Source organism: Scyliorhinus torazame, chromosome X, assembly GCF_047496885.1.
Source record: "Scyliorhinus torazame isolate Kashiwa2021f chromosome X, sScyTor2.1, whole genome shotgun sequence".
Lineage (NCBI taxonomy): Eukaryota > Metazoa > Chordata > Chondrichthyes > Carcharhiniformes > Scyliorhinidae > Scyliorhinus > Scyliorhinus torazame.
The window spans coordinates 29,510,223-29,530,118 of NC_092738.1; the positions used below are offsets into that span (position 1 = coordinate 29,510,223).

Here is a 19,896-nt window from a genome sequence, read left to right on the forward strand (position 1 = left end):
GCCCTTCCACCCCCCCAACCCCTCTCCCCGCCCTTCCCCCCAACCCCTCTCCCCGCCCTTCCCCCCCCAACCCCTCTCCCCGCCCTTCCCCCAACCCTCTCCCCGCCCTTCCCCCAACCCCTCTCCCCGCCCTTCCCCCCCCAACCCCTCTCCCCGCCCTTCCCCCCCCAACCCCTCTCCCGCCCTTCCCCCCAACCCCTCTCTCCGCCCTTCCCCCCAACCCCTCTCCCCGCCCTTCCCCTCCAACCCCTCTCTTCCCCCCCCAACCCCTCTCCCCTCCCTTCCCCCCCAACCCCGCTCCCCGCCCTCCCCCCAACCCCTCTCCCCGCCCTCCACCCCCAACCCCTCTCCCCGCCCTCACCCCCTCTCCCCCCAACCCCTCTCCTCGCCCTCCCCCCCCAACCCCTCTCCACGCCCTCCCCCCAACCCCTCTCCACGCCCTCCCCCCCAACCCCTCTCCACGCCCTCCCCCCCAATCCCTCTCCCCGCCCTCCCCCCAACCCCTCTCCCCGCCCTCCCCCCCAACCCCTCTCCCCGCCCTCCCCCCCAACCCCTCTCCCGCCCTCCCCCAACCCCTCTCCCCGCCCTCCCCCAACCCCTCTCCCCGCCCTCCCCCAACCCCTCTCCCCGCCCCCCCAACCACTCTCCCCCGCCCCCCCCAACCCCTCTCCCCCACAACCCCTCTCCCCCCCCCAACCCCTCTCCCCCCCAACCCCTCTTCCCCCCCAACCCCTCTTCCCCCCCAACCCCTCTTCCCCCCCAACCCCTCTTCCCCCCCAACCCCTCTTCCCCCCCAACCCTTCCCCCCCAACCCCTCTCCCCGCCCTCCCCCCCAACCCCTCTCCCCACCCTCCCCCCAACCCCTCTCCCCGCACTGCCCCCCCCCCAATCCCTCTCCCTGCCCTCCACCCCCAACCCCTCTCCCCACCCTCCCCCAACCCCTCTCCCCGCCCTCCCCCAACCCCTCTCCCCGCCCTCCCCCCCAACCCCTCTCCCCGCCCTCCCCCAACCCCTCTCCCCGCCCTCCCCAACCCCTCTCCCCGCCCGCCCCCAAACCCTCTCCCCGCCCCCCCAACCACTCTCCCCGCCCCCCCCAACCCCTCTCCCCCCCAACCCCTCTCCCCCCAACCACTCTTCCCCCCCAACCCCTCTTCCCCCCCAACCCTTCCCCCCCCCCAACCCCTCTCCCCGCCCTCCCCCCAACCCCTCTCCCCACCCTCCCCCAACCCCTCTCCCCGCCCTTCCCCCCCCCAAGCCCTCTCCCCGCCCTTCCCCCCCCAACCCCTCTCCCCGCCCTTCCCCCCCAACCTCTCTCCTCGCCCTTCCCCCCCAACCCCTCTCCCCGCCCTTCCCCCCCCCAACCCCTCTCCCCGCCCTTCCCCCCCCAACCCCTCTCCCCGCCCTCCCCCAATCCCTCTCCCCGCCCTCCCCCCAACCCCTCTCCCCGCCCTCCCCCCAACCCCTCTCCCCGCCCTCCCCCAACCCCTCTCCCCGCCCTCCCCCAACCCCTCTCCCCGCCCCCCCAACCACTCTCCCCGCCCCCCCCCCAACCCCTCTCCCCCACAACCCCTCTCCCCCCCAACCCCTCTCCCCCCCCAACCCCTCTTCCCCCCCAACCCCTCTTCCCCCCCAACCCTTCCCCCCCCAACCCCTCTCCCCGCCCTCCAACCCCAACCCCTCTCCCGCCCTCCAACCCCAACCCCTCTCCCCGCCCTCCAACCCCAACCCCTCTCCCCGCTCTCCACTCCCAACCCCCTCTCCCCGCCCTCAACCCCTCTCCCCGCCCTCCCCCCAACCCCTCTCCCCGCCCTCCCCCCCAACCCCTCTCCACGCCCTCCCCCCCAACCCCTCTCCCCGCCCTCCCCCCCAACCCCTCTCCCCGCCCTCCCCCCAACCCCTCTCCCCGCCCTCCCCCCCAACCCCTCTCCCCGCCCGCCCCCCCAACCCCTCTCCCCGCCCGCCCCCAAACCCTCTCCCCGCCCCCCCAACCCCTTTCCCCGCCCCCCCAACCCCTCTCCCCGCCCCCCCCCAACCCCTCTCCCCCCCCAACCCCTCTACCCCCCCCAACCCCTCTACCCCCCCAACCCCTCTCTCCCCCAACCCCTCTTCCCCCCCAACCCCTCTTCCCCCCCAACCCTTCCCCCCCCCCAACCCCTCTCCCCGCCCTCCCCCCCCAACCCCTCTCCCCACCCTCCCCAAACCCCTCTCCCCGCCCGCCCCCAAACCCTCTCCCCGCCCCCCCAACCACTCTCCCCGCCCCCCCCAACCCCTCTCCCCCCCAACCCCTCTCCCCCCCAACCACTCTTCCCCCCCCAACCCCTCTTCCCCCCCAACCCTTCCCCCCCCCCCAACCCCTCTCCCCGCCCTCCCCCCCAACCCCTCTCCCCACCCTCCCCCCAACCCCTCTCCCCACCCTCCCCCAACCCCTCTCCCCCCCCCCCCAAGCCCTCTCCCCGCCCTTCCCCCCCAACCCCTCTCCCCGCCCTTCCCCCCCAACCTCTCTCCTCGCCCTTCCCCCCCAACCCCTCTCCCCGCCCTCCCCCCCCCCCAAACCCCTCTCCCCGCCCTTCCCCCCAACCCCTCTCCCCGCCCTTCCCCCCCCCAACCCCTCTCCCCGCCCTTCCCCCCCAACCCCTCTCCCCGCCCTCCCCCCCCAACCCCTCTCCCCGCCCTCCCCCCCCCAACCCCTCTCCCCGCCCTCCCCCCCCAACCCCTCTCCCCGCCCTCCCCCCCCCCCAACCCCTCTCCCCGCCCTCCCCCCCCAACCCCTCTCCCCGCCCTTCCCCCCAACCCCTCTCCCCGCCCTTCCCCCCCAACCCCTCTCCCCGCCCTTCCCCCCCAACCCCTCTCCCCGCCCTTCCCCCCCAACCCCTCTCCCCGCCCTTCCCACCCAACCTCTCTCCTCGCCCTTCCCCCCCAACCTCTCTCCTCGCCCTTCCCCCCCAACCCCTCTCCCCGCCCTTCCCCCCCCAACCCCTCTCCCCGCCCTTCCCCCCCAACCCCTCTCCCCGCCCTTCCCCCCCAACCCCTCTCCCCGCCCTTCCCCCCCCAACCCCTCTCCCCGCCCTTCCCCCCCCAACCCCTCTCCCCGCCCTTCCCCCCCAACCCCTCTCCCCGCCCTTCCCCCCCAACCCCTCTCCCCGCCCTTCCCCCCCAACCCCTCTCCCCGCCCTTCCCCCCCCAACCCCTCTCCCCGCCCTTCCCCCCAACCCCTCTCCCCGCCCTTACCCCCCAACCCCTCTCCCCGCCCTTACCCCCCAACCCCTCTTCCCGCCCTTCCCCCCCAACCCTTCTCCCCGCCCTTCCCCCCCAACCCTTCTCCCCGCCCTTCCCCCCCAACCCTTCTCCCCGCCCTTCCCCCCCCAACCCTTCTCCCCGCCCTTCCCCCCCCCAACCCCTCTCCCCGCCCTTCCCCCCAACCCCTCTCCCCGCCCTTACCCCCCAACCCCTCTTCCCGCCCTTCCCCCCCAACCCTTCTCCCCGCCCTTCCCCCCCAACCCTTCTCCCCGCCCTTCCCCCCAACCCTTCTCCCCGCCCTTCCCCCCCAACCCTTCTCCCCGCCCTTCCCCCCCAACCCTCTCCCCGCCCTTCCCCCCTCAACCCCTCTCCCCGCCCTTCCCCCCTCAACCCCTCTCCCCGCCCTTCCCCCCTCAACCCCTCTCCCCGCCCTTCCCCCCTCAACCCCTCTCCCCGCCCTTCCCCCCTCAACCCCTCTCCCGCCCTTCCCCCCCAACCCCTCTCCCCACCCTTCCCCCCTCAACCCCTCTCCCCACCCTTCCCCCCTCAACCCCTCTCCCGCCCTCCCCCCCCCAACCCCTCTCCCGCCCTCCCCCCCCAACCCCTCTCCCGCCCTTCCCCCCCCAACCCCTCTCCCCGCCCTTCCCCCCCAACCCCTCTCCCCGCCCTTACCCCCCAACCCCTCTTCCCGCCCTCCCCCCCAACCCTTCTCCCCGCCCTTCCCCCCCAACCCTTCTCCCCGCCCTTCCCCCCCAACCCTTCTCCCCGCCCTTCCCCCCCAACCCTTCTCCCCGCCCTTCCCCCCCAACCCTTCTCCCCGCCCTTCCCCCCCAACCCTCTCCCCGCCCTTCCCCCCTCAACCCCTCTCCCCGCCCTTCCCCCCTCAACCCCTCTCCCCGCCCTTCCCCCCTCAACCCCTCTCCCCGCCCTTCCCCCCTCAACCCCTCTCCCCGCCCTTCCCCCCCAACCCCTCTCCCCACCCTTCCCCCCTCAACCCCTCTCCCCACCCTTCCCCCCTCAACCCCTCTCCCGCCCTCCCCCCCCCAACCCCTCTCCCGCCCTCCAACCCCCAACCCCTCTCCCGCCCTCCAACCCCAACCCCTCTCCCGCCCTCCAACCCCAACCCCTCTCCCCGCCCTCCAACCCCAACCCCTCTCCCCGCTCTCCACTCCCAACCCCTCTCCCCGCCCTCAACCCCTCTCCCCGCCCTCCCCCCAACCCCTCTCCCCGCCCTCCCCCCAACCCCTCTCCACGCCCTCCCCCCCAACCCCTCTCCACGCCCTCCCCCCCAACCCCTCTCCCCGCCCTCCCCCCCAACCCCTCTCCCCGCCCTCCCCCCCAACCCCTCTCCCCGCCCTCCCCCCCAACCCCTCTCCCCGCCCCCGCCCCCAAACCCTCTCCCCGCCCCCCCAACCCCTCTCCCCGCCCCCCCAACCCCTCTCCCCGCCCCCCCCCAACCCCTCTCCCCCCCAACCCCTCTACCCCCCCAACCCCTCTACCCCCCCAACCCCTCTCCCCCCCAACCCCTCTTCCCCCCCAACCCCTCTTCCCCCCCCAACCCTTCCCCCCCAACCCTTCCCCCCCCCAACCCCTCTCCCCGCCCTCCCCCCCCAACCCCTCTCCCCACCCTCCCCCAACCCCTCTCCCCGCCCGCCCCCAAACCCTCTCCCCGCCCCCCCAACCACTCTCCCCGCCCCCCCCAACCCCTCTCCCCCCAACCCCTCTCCCCCCCCAACCACTCTTCCCCCCCCAACCCCTCTTCCCCCCAACCCTTCCCCCCCCAACCACTCTCCCCCCCAACCCCTCTCCCCACCCTCCCCCCAACCCCTCTCCCCACCCTCCCCCAACCCCTCTCCCCCCCCCCAAGCCCTCTCCCCGCCCTTCCCCCCCAACCCCTCTCCCCGCCCTTCCCCCCCAACCTCTCTCCTCGACCTTCCCCCCCAACCCCTCTCCCCGCCCTCCCCCCCCCCCCAACCCCTCTCCCCGCCCTCCCCCCCCCCCCAACCCCTCTCCCCGCCCTCCCCCCCCCCCAAACCCTCTCCCCGCCCTCCCCCCAACCCCTCTCCCCGCCCTTCCCCCCCCAACCCCTCTCCCCGCCCTTCCCCCCCAACCCCTCTCCCCGCCCTTCCCCCCCAACCCCTCTCCCCGCCCTTCCCCCCAACCCCTCTCCCCTCCCTTCCCCCCCAACCCCTCTCCCCGCCCTCCCCCCCCCAACCCCTCTCCCCGCCCTCCCCCCCCAACCCCTCTCCCCGCCCTCCCCCCCCAACCCCTCTCCCCGCCCTCCCCCCCCAACCCCTCTCCCCGCCCTCCCCCCCCAACCCCTCTCCCCGCCCTCCCCCCCCAACCCCTCTCCCCGCCCTCCCCCCCCAACCCCTCTCCCCGCCCTTCCCCCCAACCCCTCTCCCCGCCCTTACCCCCCCCCAACCCCTCTCCCCGCCCTTCCCCCCCAACCCCTCTCCCCGCCCTTCCCCCCCAACCCCTCTCCCCGCCCTTCCCACCCAACCTCTCTCCTCGCCCTTCCCCCCCAACCCCTCTCCCCGCCCTTCCCCCCCCAACCCCTCTCCCCGCCCTTCCCCCCCAACCCCTCTCCCCGCCCTTCCCCCCCCAACCCCTCTCCCCGCCCTTCCCCCCCCAACCCCTCTCCCCGCCCTTCCCCCCCCAACCCCTCTCCCCGCCCTTCCCCCCCCAACCCCTCTCCCCGCCCTTCCCCCCCAACCCCTCTCCCCGCCCTTCCCCCCCAACCCCTCTCCCCGCCCTTCCCCCCCCCAACCCCTCTCCCCGCCCTTCCCCCCCAACCCCTCTCCCCGCCCTTCCCCCCGCCCTTCCCCCCAACCCCTCTCCCCACCCTTACCCCCCAACCCCTCTCCCCGCCCTTACCCCCCAACCCCTCTTCCCGCCCTTCCCCCCCAACCCTTCTCCCCGCCCTTCCCCCCCAACCCTTCTCCCCGCCCTTCCCCCCAACCCTTCTCCCCGCCCTTCCCCCCCAACCCTTCTCCCCGCCCTTCCCCCCCCAACCCCTCTCCCCGCCCTTCCCCCCCAACCCCTCTCCCCGCCCTTACCCCCCAACCCCTCTCCCCGCCCTTACCCCCCAACCCCTCTCCCCGCCCTTACCCCCCAACCCCTCTTCCCGCCCTTCCCCCCCAACCCTTCTCCCCGCCCTTCCCCCCCAACCCTTCTCCCCGCCCTTCCCCCCAACCCTTCTCCCCGCCCTTCCCCCCCAACCCTTCTCCCCGCCCTTCCCCCCCAACCCTTCTCCCCGCCCTTCCCCCCCCAACCCCGCCCTTCCCCCCCCAACCCCGCCCTTCCCCCCCCCAACCCCGCCCTTCCCCCCCCCAACCCCGCCCTTCCCCCCCCAACCCCGCCCTTCCCCCCCCAACCCCGCCCTTCCCCCCCCAACCCCGCCCTTCCCCCCCAACCCCGCCCTTCCCCCCCCAACCCCGCCCTTCCCCCCCCCAACCCCGCCCTTCCCCCCCCAACCCCGCCCTTCCCCCCCCAACCCCGCCCTTCCCCCCCCAACCCCGCCCTTCCCCCCCCAACCCCGCCCTTCCCCCCCAACCCCGCCCTTCCCCCCCAACCCCGCCCTTCCCCCCCCAACCCCGCCCTTCCCCCCCCAACCCCGCCCTTCCCCCCCCAACCCCGCCCTTCCCCCCCCTTCCCCCCCCAACCCCGCCCTTCCCCCCCCAACCCCGCCCTTCCCCCCCCAACCCCGCCCTTCCCCCCCCAACCCCGCCCTTCCCCCCCCAACCCCGCCCTTCCCCCCCCAACCCCGCCCTTCCCCCCCCAACCCCGCCCTTCCCCCCCCAACCCCGCCCTTCCCCCCCCAACCCCGCCCTTCCCCCCCAACCCCGCCCTTCCCCCCCAACCCCGCCCTTCCCCCCCAACCCCGCCCTTCCCCCCCAACCCCGCCCTTCCCCCCCAACCCCGCCCTTCCCCCCCCAACCCCGCCCTTCCCCCCCCAACCCCGCCCTTCCCCCCCCAACCCCGCCCTTCCCCCCCCAACCCCGCCCTTCCCCCCCAACCCCGCCCTTCCCCCCCAACCCCGCCCTTCCCCCCCAACCCCGCCCTTCTCCCCCCAACCCCGCCCTTCTCCCCCCAACCCCGCCCTTCTCCCCCCAACCCCGCCCTTCTCCCCCCAACCCCGCCCTTCTCCCCCCAACCCCGCCCTTCTCCCCCCAACCCCGCCCTTCTCCCCCAACCCCGCCCTTCTCCCCCAACCCCGCCCTTCTCCCCCCAACCCCGCCCTTCTCCCCCCAACCCCGCCCTTCTCCCCCCAACCCCGCCCTTCTCCCCCCAACCCCGCCCTTCTCCCCCCAACCCCGCCCTTCTCCCCCCAACCCCGCCCTTCTCCCCCCAACCCCGCCCTTCTCCCCCCCCACCCCACCCTTCTCCCCCCAACCCCACCCTTCTCCCCCCAACCCCGCCCTTCTCCCCCCAACCCCACCCTTCTCCCCCCCCACCCCACCCTTCTCCCCCCCCACCCCACCCTTCCCACCCCACCCTTCTCCCCCCCCACCCCACCCTTCTCCCCCCCCACCCCACCCTTCTCCCCCCCCACCCCACCCTTCTCCCCCCCCACCCCACCCTTCTCCCCCCCCACCCCACCCTTCTCCCCCCCCAACCTTCTCCTCCCCAACCCCCCCCCCCAACCCCGCCCTTCTCCTCTCCCCACCCCATCTTGCTGCCATTCTATCCCCTGTCCCCACCTGTTCACATCATGTACCTGCCATACCAGTCCTTTACCTTGTCTCTCTCAGCCCGTCTACCTCTGGCACCCTGTCCTCCGCCATCCCACCCCGTCACCCCGACAGCACATTCCCTCTCGGAGTGCAAAAACAAATCAGTAATATCTCATAGTGAACACATGATAAAAGCACCACAAGTGCGTGTGGAAAACACATGTAGTTTTGTAACTAAAAGAGAATTATACATATTTTTGTATTGGTTGCAAAAGGTCGTCTTTTGAAATGTGTGGTGTGCCCTGTAAGAGGCTGTTTATTTGTTGTAGTGTGGGCTGTGTCTGAAAAACCGTTGGCCGCTTTAACAAACAAGTTTAATAAGAACAAGCTGGTATGCTTAAATTTAAAAAAATGCTAGAGAATGAGCGGATGTGACGGCAGGTTTGCTTTTGCAGCTGTGTGAAGTGTACAGTTTGGGACCAAACTTTCAGACACGAAATGAAAAAAGCACAATAGATAAAAGTCATCGTTCCTAACAAACTACGTGGATATTGTATGGATGAAATATATTTTCTCGGCGTCTTTTGAGAGGGTGGGGAGGAAAATCATGGTGACAAATGAAAGTTGAGATTTGAAGCGACTTACAAAATCCCGGAGAAAAAAAGCAGTGAGTGAGGAGGTTTTCTTCAGGATGCAGCAACGCCCTCTAGCAACCGGCTATAAGAGAGGGAGGGGAGCTCGCTTTCACTTCTTGCAGTTGATAGGCGATAGGGTAATATTCAGCAGCGATTCATTTTCGCCCAAGTGCCAATCTGACATTTAATAAATTGCGTTCCGACTGAAGGCTTGGCTATTTTCCGGAACCGGGTTTGTCGCAGCCAGGGAGGAACCCCAGCCGCTCGCGCCCAGATGTCTTACCCTGTTGTTCACTAAAACTGGTCCACTTATTTTTTTTCCCCATTTTATTTTCTGTGTTGGTCTTGTTGTCGTCTTTTATTTCAAAAATACCTTTTGGGTCCAATTTTTGAGAAGAAAAATTACCTCATGGATCGAAAGCCCAGCGCTCGCGAGGAAGGGGCGCCCGCCTCAGTTGGCGGGACCCCTGAGGAAGCCGGGGTTCCGAGTCTGGCCGTCACCGACATCATGGCTATGTTAACCCGGTTCGGCAAGACGCTTCTGTGGCTCATGGTGATTTATCTGACCGGTTACTTCGGGCTGAGTGTGAGCTTTCTGGTTTTCGGACTGATGTTGTGGATGGGCTGGAAAATGCGGAGGGAGCACAAACAGAACAAACTGAGGAACGCCTGCTACCTCCTCGAAAACGAAGAGACCATCACGAGAAAGAGAGTAAACAAGAGCCTTCCAGCCTGGGTAAGGGACAGTCAGCCAACAGGAAGTCTCACTGTGCAGAAAGTACAAACATCTTTTACTTCCAAAGTTTCTGTCCGTACCTTTGGGGAATCATAACGCCAATGGGAAGTATAATTGCAGAGTGAGAGATGTGCTAGTGCTGTCTGGTTTTTTTTCCAGTTGTGCGTTCGTGTCATTCCTACCAAAAAAATCCGCAGCAATAAAAGGCAATTTAGAAATATCACGAATATAACATACGTGCACGTTATACAGAAATGCATCATGAATAAGATTATATTGTGGTGTTCATGCAAATTGTTTGCTTTTTATCCATGTTTAATTTGTCCCCCCCCCCCCCCCAAATAAGACCTATCCCTGGTTTTGACGGATGATTTGGCATATTTCTGCGCATCGAGACTGCCAAGTGCTGGGATAGGAATTCCAATAGCATGAAGTCATATACTTTTTTCACATTGCATGCCTTTCTTGATGCTATGTATTATTAATAGATTATATAGAATTTACAGTGCAGAAGGAGGCCATTCGGCCCATCGTGTCTGCACCGGCTCTTGGAAAGAGCCCCCTACCCAAGCCCACACCTCCACCCTATCCCCATAACCCAGTAACCCCACCCAACACGAAGGGCAATTTTGGACACTAAGGGTAATTTAGCATGGCCAATCCACCTAACCTGCACATCTTTGGGCTGTGGGAGGAAACCGGAGCACCCGGAGGAAACCCACGCACACACGGGGAGGATGTGCAGACTCCGCACAGACAGTGACCCAAGCCGGAATCGAACCTGGGACCCTGGAGCTGTGAAGCAATTGTGCTAACCACTATGCTACCGTGCTTAATTGTCGAAGATTTTATGTTGTTTTGTCCTTTTTGATGTCATCTGGTTAAAATATTCTTATTAAAAGGTTGCTGTGCACTAGGCACTGAGTGTAGATTGTACCTTTCCTTACATTTGCAGTGAAGAGCTCTGAAGAAAAGACATTGTTAATGTAGTTACAAGCTTGCAGTTCAGTGGAGCATGAAAATCTTGATCTCCGAGATTGCATCCATTGAAGTAGAACTGTAGAAGTAGAATTGCTTCACAGCTCCAGCTAACTACTGCGCCACTGTGCCGCCCCTCATGCCATGAAAGATAAAGTCAGTTGCTCTTAATGACTATAAGTGAACAATTTAATGGCATTCTGAAACACTAATATTTGGGTATGGATAATCTGCTGGTAAATTGTTAGGGAACAAATACCAGCTTTTAGTGTCTAGGATTAAATAAATGCTGATCAATGTTCTCTCACTGCGACACTCCATGATCGAAACAGTGAGTGATGTTAACGTACTTCAAATTGGAGTCGTTGTCTGATTTTTAAAGTGTTTTTTTTGGTATATTTTTTTGTATATTTCACGTGAAGGATGTTGTGAATATAATGCTCACCAAGCTGAGACATGTTATTACAGCATCCAGTTTCCGCATCGAGCTCTGTCAGGTCAGATGCTGTAGAGTGAAGCTTCCTGTACCTTTCCTTAACCATGTCCCTCTATCTGAACCCCGGAAGAGCACCTCTTGATACATTAGTGAGACATTTTCATTTAATTACCTTGTGGCCTTTCTGAGTAATGCTAATTTAATGAATTACTACTGTAAGGACAGTAAGGGGCTGGTTTAGCTCACTGGGCTAAATCACTGGCTTTTAAAGCAGACCAAGGCAGGCCAAGAAGGATGAGGGGCGACTTGATAGAGGTTTATAAGATGATCAGGGGAATAGATAGAGTAGACAGTCAGAGACTTTTTCCCCGGGTGGAACAAACCATTACAAGGGGACATAAATTTAAGGTGAAAGGTGGAAGATATAGGAGGGATATCAGAGGTAGGTTCTTTACCCAGAGAGTAGTGGGGGCATGGAATGCACTGCCTGTGGAAGTAGTTGAGTCTGAAACATTAGGGACCTTCAAGCAGCTATTGGATAGGTACATGGATTACGGTTAAATGATATAGTGTAGATTTATTTGTTCTCAAGGGCAGCACGGTAGCATTGTGGATAGCACAATTGCTTCACAGCTCCAGGGTCCCAGGTTCGATTCCGGCTTGGGTCACTGTCTGTGCGGAGTCTGCACATCCTCCCCGTGTCTGCGTGGGTTTCCTCCGGGTGCGCCGGTTTCCTCCCACAATCCAAAGATGTGCGGGTTAGGTGAATTGGCCAATGATAAATTGCCCTTAATGTCCAAATTGCCCTTGGTGTTGGGTGAAGGTGTTGAGTTTGGGTAGAGTGCTCTTTCCAAGAGCCGGTGCAGACTCAAAGGGCCGAATGGCCTCCTTCTGCACTGTAAATTCAATGATAATCTATGATTAATCTAGGACAAAGGTTCGGCACAACATCGTGGGCCGAAGGGCCTGTTCTGTGCTGTATTTTCTATGTTCTATGTTCTTAGGCCAGCAGCACGGTTCAATTCCCGTACCAGCCTCCCCGAACAGGTGCCGGAATGTGGCGACTAGGGGCTTTTCACAGTAACTTCATTGAAGTCTACTCGTGACAATAAGCGATTTTCATTCATTAAGGACAGTTCTGTGCAATTGATTTGTACCCAAAGTATAGCAGTCTCTGCTATATAAATCACTGGGTGTGAAATTTCTCTTTCAACAATAATGCCTATATTTTTACGATTATATAGCAGAAGTAATTTTGATTTAGAAAAAAAGTTTCCCCCATTTTTCATCAAGAAGAATTTCACCCCATTATATTTGATAGCATACACTCTCCCCTGTAACAGATCTCGTTAATTCAGAGCAAATGGAAATATAAAGTATTTATGGCTTTGTCATCAGTAATTCTTTTTTTTTACTTCTCAAACATTTGCTTATGCTGTTGTGAACCAGCTGCTAGAAGGTGCCAAAGAATGGGTTGGGGATAACCACAGCTACTCCTGGAATACTCTTCCTGGCAACAGATTGCAGATCAGGAATCTAGTAAAATGGGGAATCAACCTGAGTTCCACCACCATGGCAATACTTTATCCCCCAGACTAGTTCACTTTATTTCATTGCTGCCATCTAGCCAGTCTTCAAGATGTTTTTCCCTTTATGGATCAGAGGTATCAAGTGCATTGGCATAATTGTTGCTCCCCCATTTTAAGCAGAGGACATCCCTCTCCTTGCTGGTTGAACATCGACATTAAAAAAACCTACTTGCATTCCTTTTTTATAGCATTCCGACTTTATTTTACGAACTAACTTTGATTTTTATCCTGCCTTTTTTTCCTTCCAAGATCCTTAATATCCTGGTTCTAATTAATACGCTTACTCACATTCTTCCCCAACACACATTCCCAAAATCTTTTTCTTCAACATGCATTTCTACAATGTTTTCAACAGGTATATTTTGTGATCTTTTTACTTGGTGTCTAGAGTAAAACGAAAGTGGCCTACAGTAAAACAAAAGTGGCCCTACAATCTAGGCCAGCATTGTGTATGTATGTCCACCCCTCCCCCACCTTCTGAGCTCCTTGTGGACATGATTACTGTATTTCCAAAATAATTAACCGGCTCTTTCACCTACATTTTCAAACTGCTTCACCTGTTTAAGAAATCTGATACCTGCTCTGTTTATTGTTCGTTGAGCTTTCTGATTTTCTCATGTATCTCATCATCAGCAACAAGCATTACCATTCAGTGACACAGGCTAGCATAGTAAATGATTGCTACAGGAAAGTGGAAATTATACTCTTTCCAAATTAGTACGAGAAGCATAATATTGGAGAAAAGCTCCAATGTTGAAAAGTTTCAATTAAAAGTTATTTGAAGATTAAGAATTCCCTTTTAAGACCTTTTTTTATAAATGGAGGTCAAAACTACTCCAGTGTAATTTTGATTTACATATCCTACACAATCAGATCTCTCGCAGCATATTGGGCAAGATTGGATCAATGTTCATTTTGAATGTATTTCTGTGCAGCACTGCATCCACCAGATCTCTTCTGCTCCTCACCCTTCAGTACCTCTCCTGTCCACCACCAAGACTATAGACGGTGATTTGATGCATTAATATAATGTTCAGCTGGTTTGGGAGAAACTGGGTGGGGTAAACTGCCAGGAGGTAAAGATTTGTTTTACTCTATGCAGGAGCAATATATGCATAATTGAAAACCAGCTCCGGGAGCAGCTTTTAAATTAATTTTCACCTGATTGCTGCAGTCTGAAGCAGTGTTTCATTATTTACGTGACATTAACAGATAGTGATGTACCCAATTATGGCAAGGCTATCATTGAAACCGTGATATATGTACATATGTTGATGAATACTAAAAATCCATAGTCACGGACTGCGTAATTTACTGGTGCATTGAAAGATCTTGCAGGGGTAGATTAATGCAGACGTCTATAGTATGTGCCCTCTGTAAATGAAGCAGTTTAATTTCAGCTTAGTATAGTGTGCCGAGATTTGCTTTGCTGTTAATGCTGTGTGTAAACATTCTTTTTATAAATTTAGAGTATCCAATTCTTTCTTTTTCCAATTAAGGGGCAATTTAGCGTAGGAAAGTGGTTGCTAGCCACTGTGCCACCGTGCTGCCCTTCGCCCTCTATTCCTTATTACAAAATGACCCATCTTCAGTTCGTTACACAGTCCTGTTGTTTGCTTGCTGGCAGCTACAAAATGGATGAATCTCTCCTCCGTGATTTTGTGCTCAAAGCCCGGATGTACAGGGCGCGTGACGTCAGTGTATATGCCGGGCTTGTGACCTGCTCTCTGCAGCCACTTCTGGCGGGAAGATTCCAGCATTTGCGCTTAGACTATTCTCAACTAAAATCCAATCGGGGCCGGTATTCTGAAAAGCCGGCCGCAGCCATTGGCGCTTCTCCCACAATCCGGAATACAACGATCGATCGCTCGGCAACCCTCCCGACGCCCGCCCGTGGGTCGTGACCTTGAGTTTGAAAAACCCTGATCTAAATCATTGCAGCAGCAGTGAAACTTTGAATAGCCATTGTCATAGATTATCATAGAATTTACAGTGCAGAAGGAGGCCATTCGGCCCATCGAGTCTGCACCGGCTCTTGGAAAGAGCACCCTATCCAAGGTCAACACCTCCACCCTATCCCCACAACCCAGTAACCCCACCCAACACTAAGGGCAATTTTGGACACTAAGGGCAATTTATCATGGCCAATCCACCTAACCTGCACATCTTTGGACTGTGGGAGGAAACCGGAGCACCCGGAGGAAACCCACGCGCACACTGGGAGGATGTACAGACTCCGCACAGACAGTGACCCAAGCCGGAATCGAACCTGGGACCCTGGAGCTGTGAACCAATTGTGCTATCCACAATGCTACCGTGCTGCCCATTGTGTTCAAACAGAGGATCAGTGACTACGAAGCCACTGGTTCGAATCCCAAAGATCTGGTGAGATCAGTAGATGGCAGATAATTCTTCTGTGACAGCTGACTTTGTGTAATGGTGAGTAAGCATCAGCCATAGCCTTACTTGTCTTTCAGAAGTCAAAGAGCAAGTGATCAATGAAATTCAGTAGCAACTGGTTCATGAATGACTGTAAGCCTCATCCAAAATTAATTAATTCAGGCTGTGCAAGTTATATAGATTGGCAAGGGGTCTGGGAAACGATGGCATCCTACATGTGATGTGCAGTTAAAGTTATCATCTCACAGATAAAGAAGACATTCACCATCTCACGGATAAAGAAGACATTCACAAGAAATGGACTTCAGAAGTGTACTAGAATATTTGAAGGATGTCCTGCTTTTTGTCAAATTCCAATTTTGGTGGCTAACTTTCTTTTAATCTTTTGAAAGATGCTTGTCAGAGTGATCGTGAATGGGATCATTACATCATGACCACCTTAATATGTTTTGTCCAAGAGTCAGTTTGGTTTCCACTTTAACCATACACCACTGACATTGTTGCACTTGCTCAAATGAAAGTGGAATGCTATTGAGTAGAATCAAGTTTGTTGACCTCAAAATAAATGTTTAACACTGAATATGCAAGCATTGTGGGATACCTTGGCTAAGTTCAGATGGTGTGCAATGTTTGTCAGCATGGTCTGAAATTGCTTTCTTTCCAAGTTAGCACCGGAGTAAAACAAGGTGATTTTAGAAGTTTTAAATTGCCATTTTGTGGAATGCATCTTGATAATTCTGGCATCTGCATTGATTCAGAACAAGTACCAATTCTTTCAAACTGAATCTGCGGACAAGAGTAAAGACCTGTGATGAGAACGTGCCTGCTGATGGCCACTTCTTGCTGACTTAGTCAGAGCATGACTTCCTATTCCTTGTGGAAAAACTCTTATTAATAGTTCGAAATGTACCTTCTGCCCCTGGGCTTTACCATCAGTCTTGACAAAATGGGAATGGTTTTTCACCCTGCTTCTGATGTTATAAAAGGAATCTTAGCATTAAGTTGAAGGCCAACAGCTGAAAACCGATCAGTTCACCTGCTTTTGGAGCAGTATTGTAGCAAGCATATTATAACAAACTGTATATGGAGACATATGTTGCATTTGAAGGCAGCAGGATTGAGTGTTTGAAACGTGTTACATGAAACCATTGATGGAAATAGGAACATGCCAAATCATAGAATCACGACAGTGCAGAAGGAGGCCATTTGGCCAATCAAGTCTGCACCAACCGTCCGATAGAGCACCCTACTGTTTTTAAAAATAAAGAGTAACCAATTTTTTTTTTCTAATAATAATGGGCAATTTAGCGTGGCCAATTCATCTACTCTGCACATCTCTTTGGGTTGTGGGAGTGAGACCCACGCAGACCGAGGGAGAATATGCAAATTCCACACGGACAGTGACCCGGGGCTGGGATCGAACCTGGGTCCTCAGGACTGTAGGCAGCATGCCACCCACTGCACCACCCTGCCGCCCCACCTAGCTGTCTTCAAGATGATGGAATTACATGAAAAGAGCAGTTGCAGGACCTGGCATGGAACATTGGTGATTTTCTGTCTTTCAAGATATATTGTAGCAGATGTCAGCATTCTAATATTGTTACAGTGTCACTCTATTTTGAGGTTTCTTAGGAACAGTATCAACATCCATCACAGTCAATTGAACAGTCATCAAACACATTTAACATTTGAATGAATGGAACAATTTATAAGCCTGGATCAAAAACTGGCTCAGGCTGTTTTTACTGAGATTAAGAATCATTGCTGTCATGGGGAATCCGGTGAACTTGGGTAACCACTGCAACAGTACTGTGGAGTTTTTGGCTTACAAGGCAACATTTTCTTTCCACGACCAGTTTTAGTTATTGACACAAATAGATTGTTTAGAGCAGAATGTGAACACTTTAGAAAGTCACACCTTGTGATGTTCTATATAGAGTGGTTGATTGCGAATGCAGATGAACAATTGCTAGCAAGCAGACAGCCATTTCCAACTTTTAAAAAATAAATAGAGTACACAATTCATTTTTTTCCAATTAAGGGGCAATTTAGCGTGGTTAATCCATCTATCCTGCTCATCTTTGTGTTGTGGGGGCGAAACCCACGCAGACATGGGGAGAATGTGCAAGCTTCACACGGACAGTGATCCAGAGCCGGGAACGAACCTGGGACATCGCCGCCGTGAGACTGCAGTGCTACCCACTGTGCCACCATGCTGCCCTGTGTTTCTGAAATATTAGGATGCAGTAGTATGACATAGTTGTTCAGGCTCTGCTAATAAGCTGCAGAACTCCTTCCCTCGCAGCACTGTGAGTGTACCTACACCATGTGGACTGCGGTAGAAGGCAGCTCACCACCAACTTCTCAAGGGCAATTAGAAGTGGGCAGTAAGAAATCACCTCAGCCAAGACCAGAATAGGCACTCGTGGGCCTTGGACTTGTATCTCCAATCCCTTCCAGTCAGGTGATGAAGAAGAGAAGACCCAAACAAAATCATTCCAGGAATACAGATTCGATGGAGGGCTCTCCTGCCTGCAGTTTCTGATCAGTGGTCAGAAGGCCTGAATGCCAGCATGCTTCCCCAGTGCTAGACTGTGCCAGGATAGGCTAGAATGTTTCTAAATAACCTGAACCTGGAATTACAAACAACTTTGGGTGTGCAGGGCGGCACGTGGCCCAGTGGTTAGCACTGGGACTGCGGCGCTGAGGAACGGGTTCAAATCCCAGCTCTGAGTCACTGTCTGTGTGGAGTTTGCACATTCTCCCCGTGTTTGCGTGGGTTTTGCCCCCTCAACCCAAAGGTGTGCAGGGTAGGTGGGTTGGCCACACTAAGTTGCCCCTTAATTGGAAAAAAAAGTAATTGGGTACTTTAATTTAATTTTTTTTAAAACAAACAATTTTGGGAGTGCTGCAGCTGCCCGGGCGCAGGGGAAGAGGGACGTGGAAACTGGCCCTGAATTTTGTATCAAATTCTTTTTTTTTTTTTTTAAACCAAGTAGAGCACCCAATTCTTTTTTTCTTAAGGGGCAATATAGTGTGGCCAATCCACCTACCTTGCACGTCTTTGGGTTGTGGGGGTGAGACCCACGCAGGCACGATGTGCAAACTCCCCACGGACAGTGACCTGGGGCCGGGACTGAACCCGGGTCCTCGGCACAGTGAGGCAGCAGTGCAATTTTCTTTGCTATTTGTCCGGTTTTTAATTTGAATTGGTTTCTTTTAACTCATCCAATGTCAGGCTGCTGGTATTGGTGCTCCTGTCTGGAGGTATGGCAACCATCATTTTGAGGCTTGAGATAGAGGAAATCCAGAGAGATATGGCGCTTTGTTCTAAACTACTTCTTCCACATGAGGTTATGTCCTTGGCTCTTATAGGCTGGCACTGGCCCAACAAAATTTTGTAAATAATTGCGAACACTTACTTATTTTTCATAGACACAGATGTCTTTGAGTGCTTTCGTTCCATTATGAAAGAAAGTACATTTTGTTCCAAGTCAAGGCAATACTGCTGATAAAACAATTAGAGTCGCCAAGGAGCTCCTCCTGCCAAAGGCATGGGATGGGGGACATTAATTCGTTGAAAACGTTAATAATTTTAGGAATTTAAAAACCCCACTTCATTAGTAGAAGAGTAAACTTTCTTAAAGGCTTTAGGTGACCAGTTTGCATGTTGAAATCTTACACTTGGAGGAAAGGTAGACAATTTGCATATACAGCTCCCCTCACTAAAATTAACAAATGTAGTCATTGGAATTTGCCTTTACGCCATTATTCAGCCAAATAAGATTCTTGTGATCCGTCACACCACTAGCCAGAGAATGCACTGAGCTTGCCACCGTATGTATTCTAGTCAGAAATGTCTCTCCGTTGGAATTTGATCTGGCAGTTGTTGTGGGAACTCCTGACTATAGAAACTGGTGATTTATATGTACGGAGTTCTGTTCGTCTGGGAGCAAAAAAAGAGTTTGTGTAGCAGTGTGAGGGAAATGTTAACGTGAGATATGAGTGAATTTGCAGGAAATACCCCATAACCTATGAGTTCAGTGCTGTTCAGATCAGCTTCTTTGAAAGTCTTCCTGCAAAGTGTGATGATGAAAAGCACAGTTTATTTGGGAGTAAATATTAAGCTTCCTAACTGCTGGTTAAGTCAGGAGGTGTATTTTTCCCCAGTGTTACACTGAGTAAATGACTCGTGTAGACCATGAAAGTTCCAGCTTCACTCTCTTGTGCCACATTAGGTGATGTCAGTAGTGGCACTATAGTTACACTCTGCCTCTGGATTGTGTCAGGAGGGGAATCTGCAAGGTAACCCATTCCTGCTCCCAATGCAGTTTAATGTCAGAACACAGGAATATACAAGACTGGAGAAGACTATTTCAGTCCATTTGGATGGTCCCAGAATTCAAACACAGAATACACAAGTCACTCCCTATATCCTACAATAGATTTTCTTGCCCAAGACCTGTACAATTCCCTCTTGGAATTACTGATGTTTTCAACTTCAGCCGTCTCCCCGGCCTGACAATTCCAATCATTCACCAACCTTTTATGGGAATAGCTCTATCTGATTTTCGAGTCGCCTTCCTCCTTAAGCTCCATTCCACATCCCTTCATCAGAGTTTCCTGGAGTTTATGTAATGGATACACTTTATGGAACCTGAATCTCTCGATAAGTTTCCCATGAGTCTTTATTACATTGTGTCCTTCCTGGTACCTATCCTTAAAGCTCAGGTGGCAGATAGCAATATCATGCAGGAGCTACCCCTTTCCCAGTGTTATAATGTCATTCCGTCAACCTTACTCCAGATGGATATGACCCTGTACAGGTTCAGTATCACACCTGTAATTTGTCTGCTAATTCACTGCTCTCTAATCCAAGATCCTGTTTGCTTTATTTACTGCTGCTATTCATTGTGGTGGTAACATCAACAATCGTTCCACCAGCTCCCTGCCCCAATCCTTTTTCTTGTGTCATACCATCGAAAAATTACAGCACAGAAAGATGCCATTCACACCGTGTCTGTGCCACTCAAAAAATAAAAACAAGCTGCCAATTTTAATCCCACCTTCCAGCACCCTGTCTGTAGCATTGCAGGTTACAGCACATCCAGGTACTTTTAATTGGCCTCTCCGCTAGGGGAAACTGGGTATCCCTGTCTACTGTATCTAGGCCCCTCTCAATTTTGTACATCTCAATTAGACCATCCTT

The 19,896-nt window shown here is 56.3% G+C and overlaps 1 protein-coding gene across 1 annotated transcript in view; it reads left to right on the top strand.

Moving 5' to 3' along the window:
• The first annotated feature begins 8,379 nt into the window (after positions 1 to 8,379).
• The window catches only part of esyt1a (extended synaptotagmin-like protein 1a), a 163,552-nt gene continuing 152,035 nt past the window's right edge, over positions 8,380 to 19,896 (top strand). Inside the window, exon 1 of the mRNA XM_072493933.1 lies at positions 8,380 to 9,284. Within this exon, the coding sequence (XP_072350034.1) occupies positions 8,958 to 9,284 (327 nt within the window). The 5' untranslated portion in view covers positions 8,380 to 8,957. The remainder of the gene's footprint in view (positions 9,285 to 19,896) is intronic.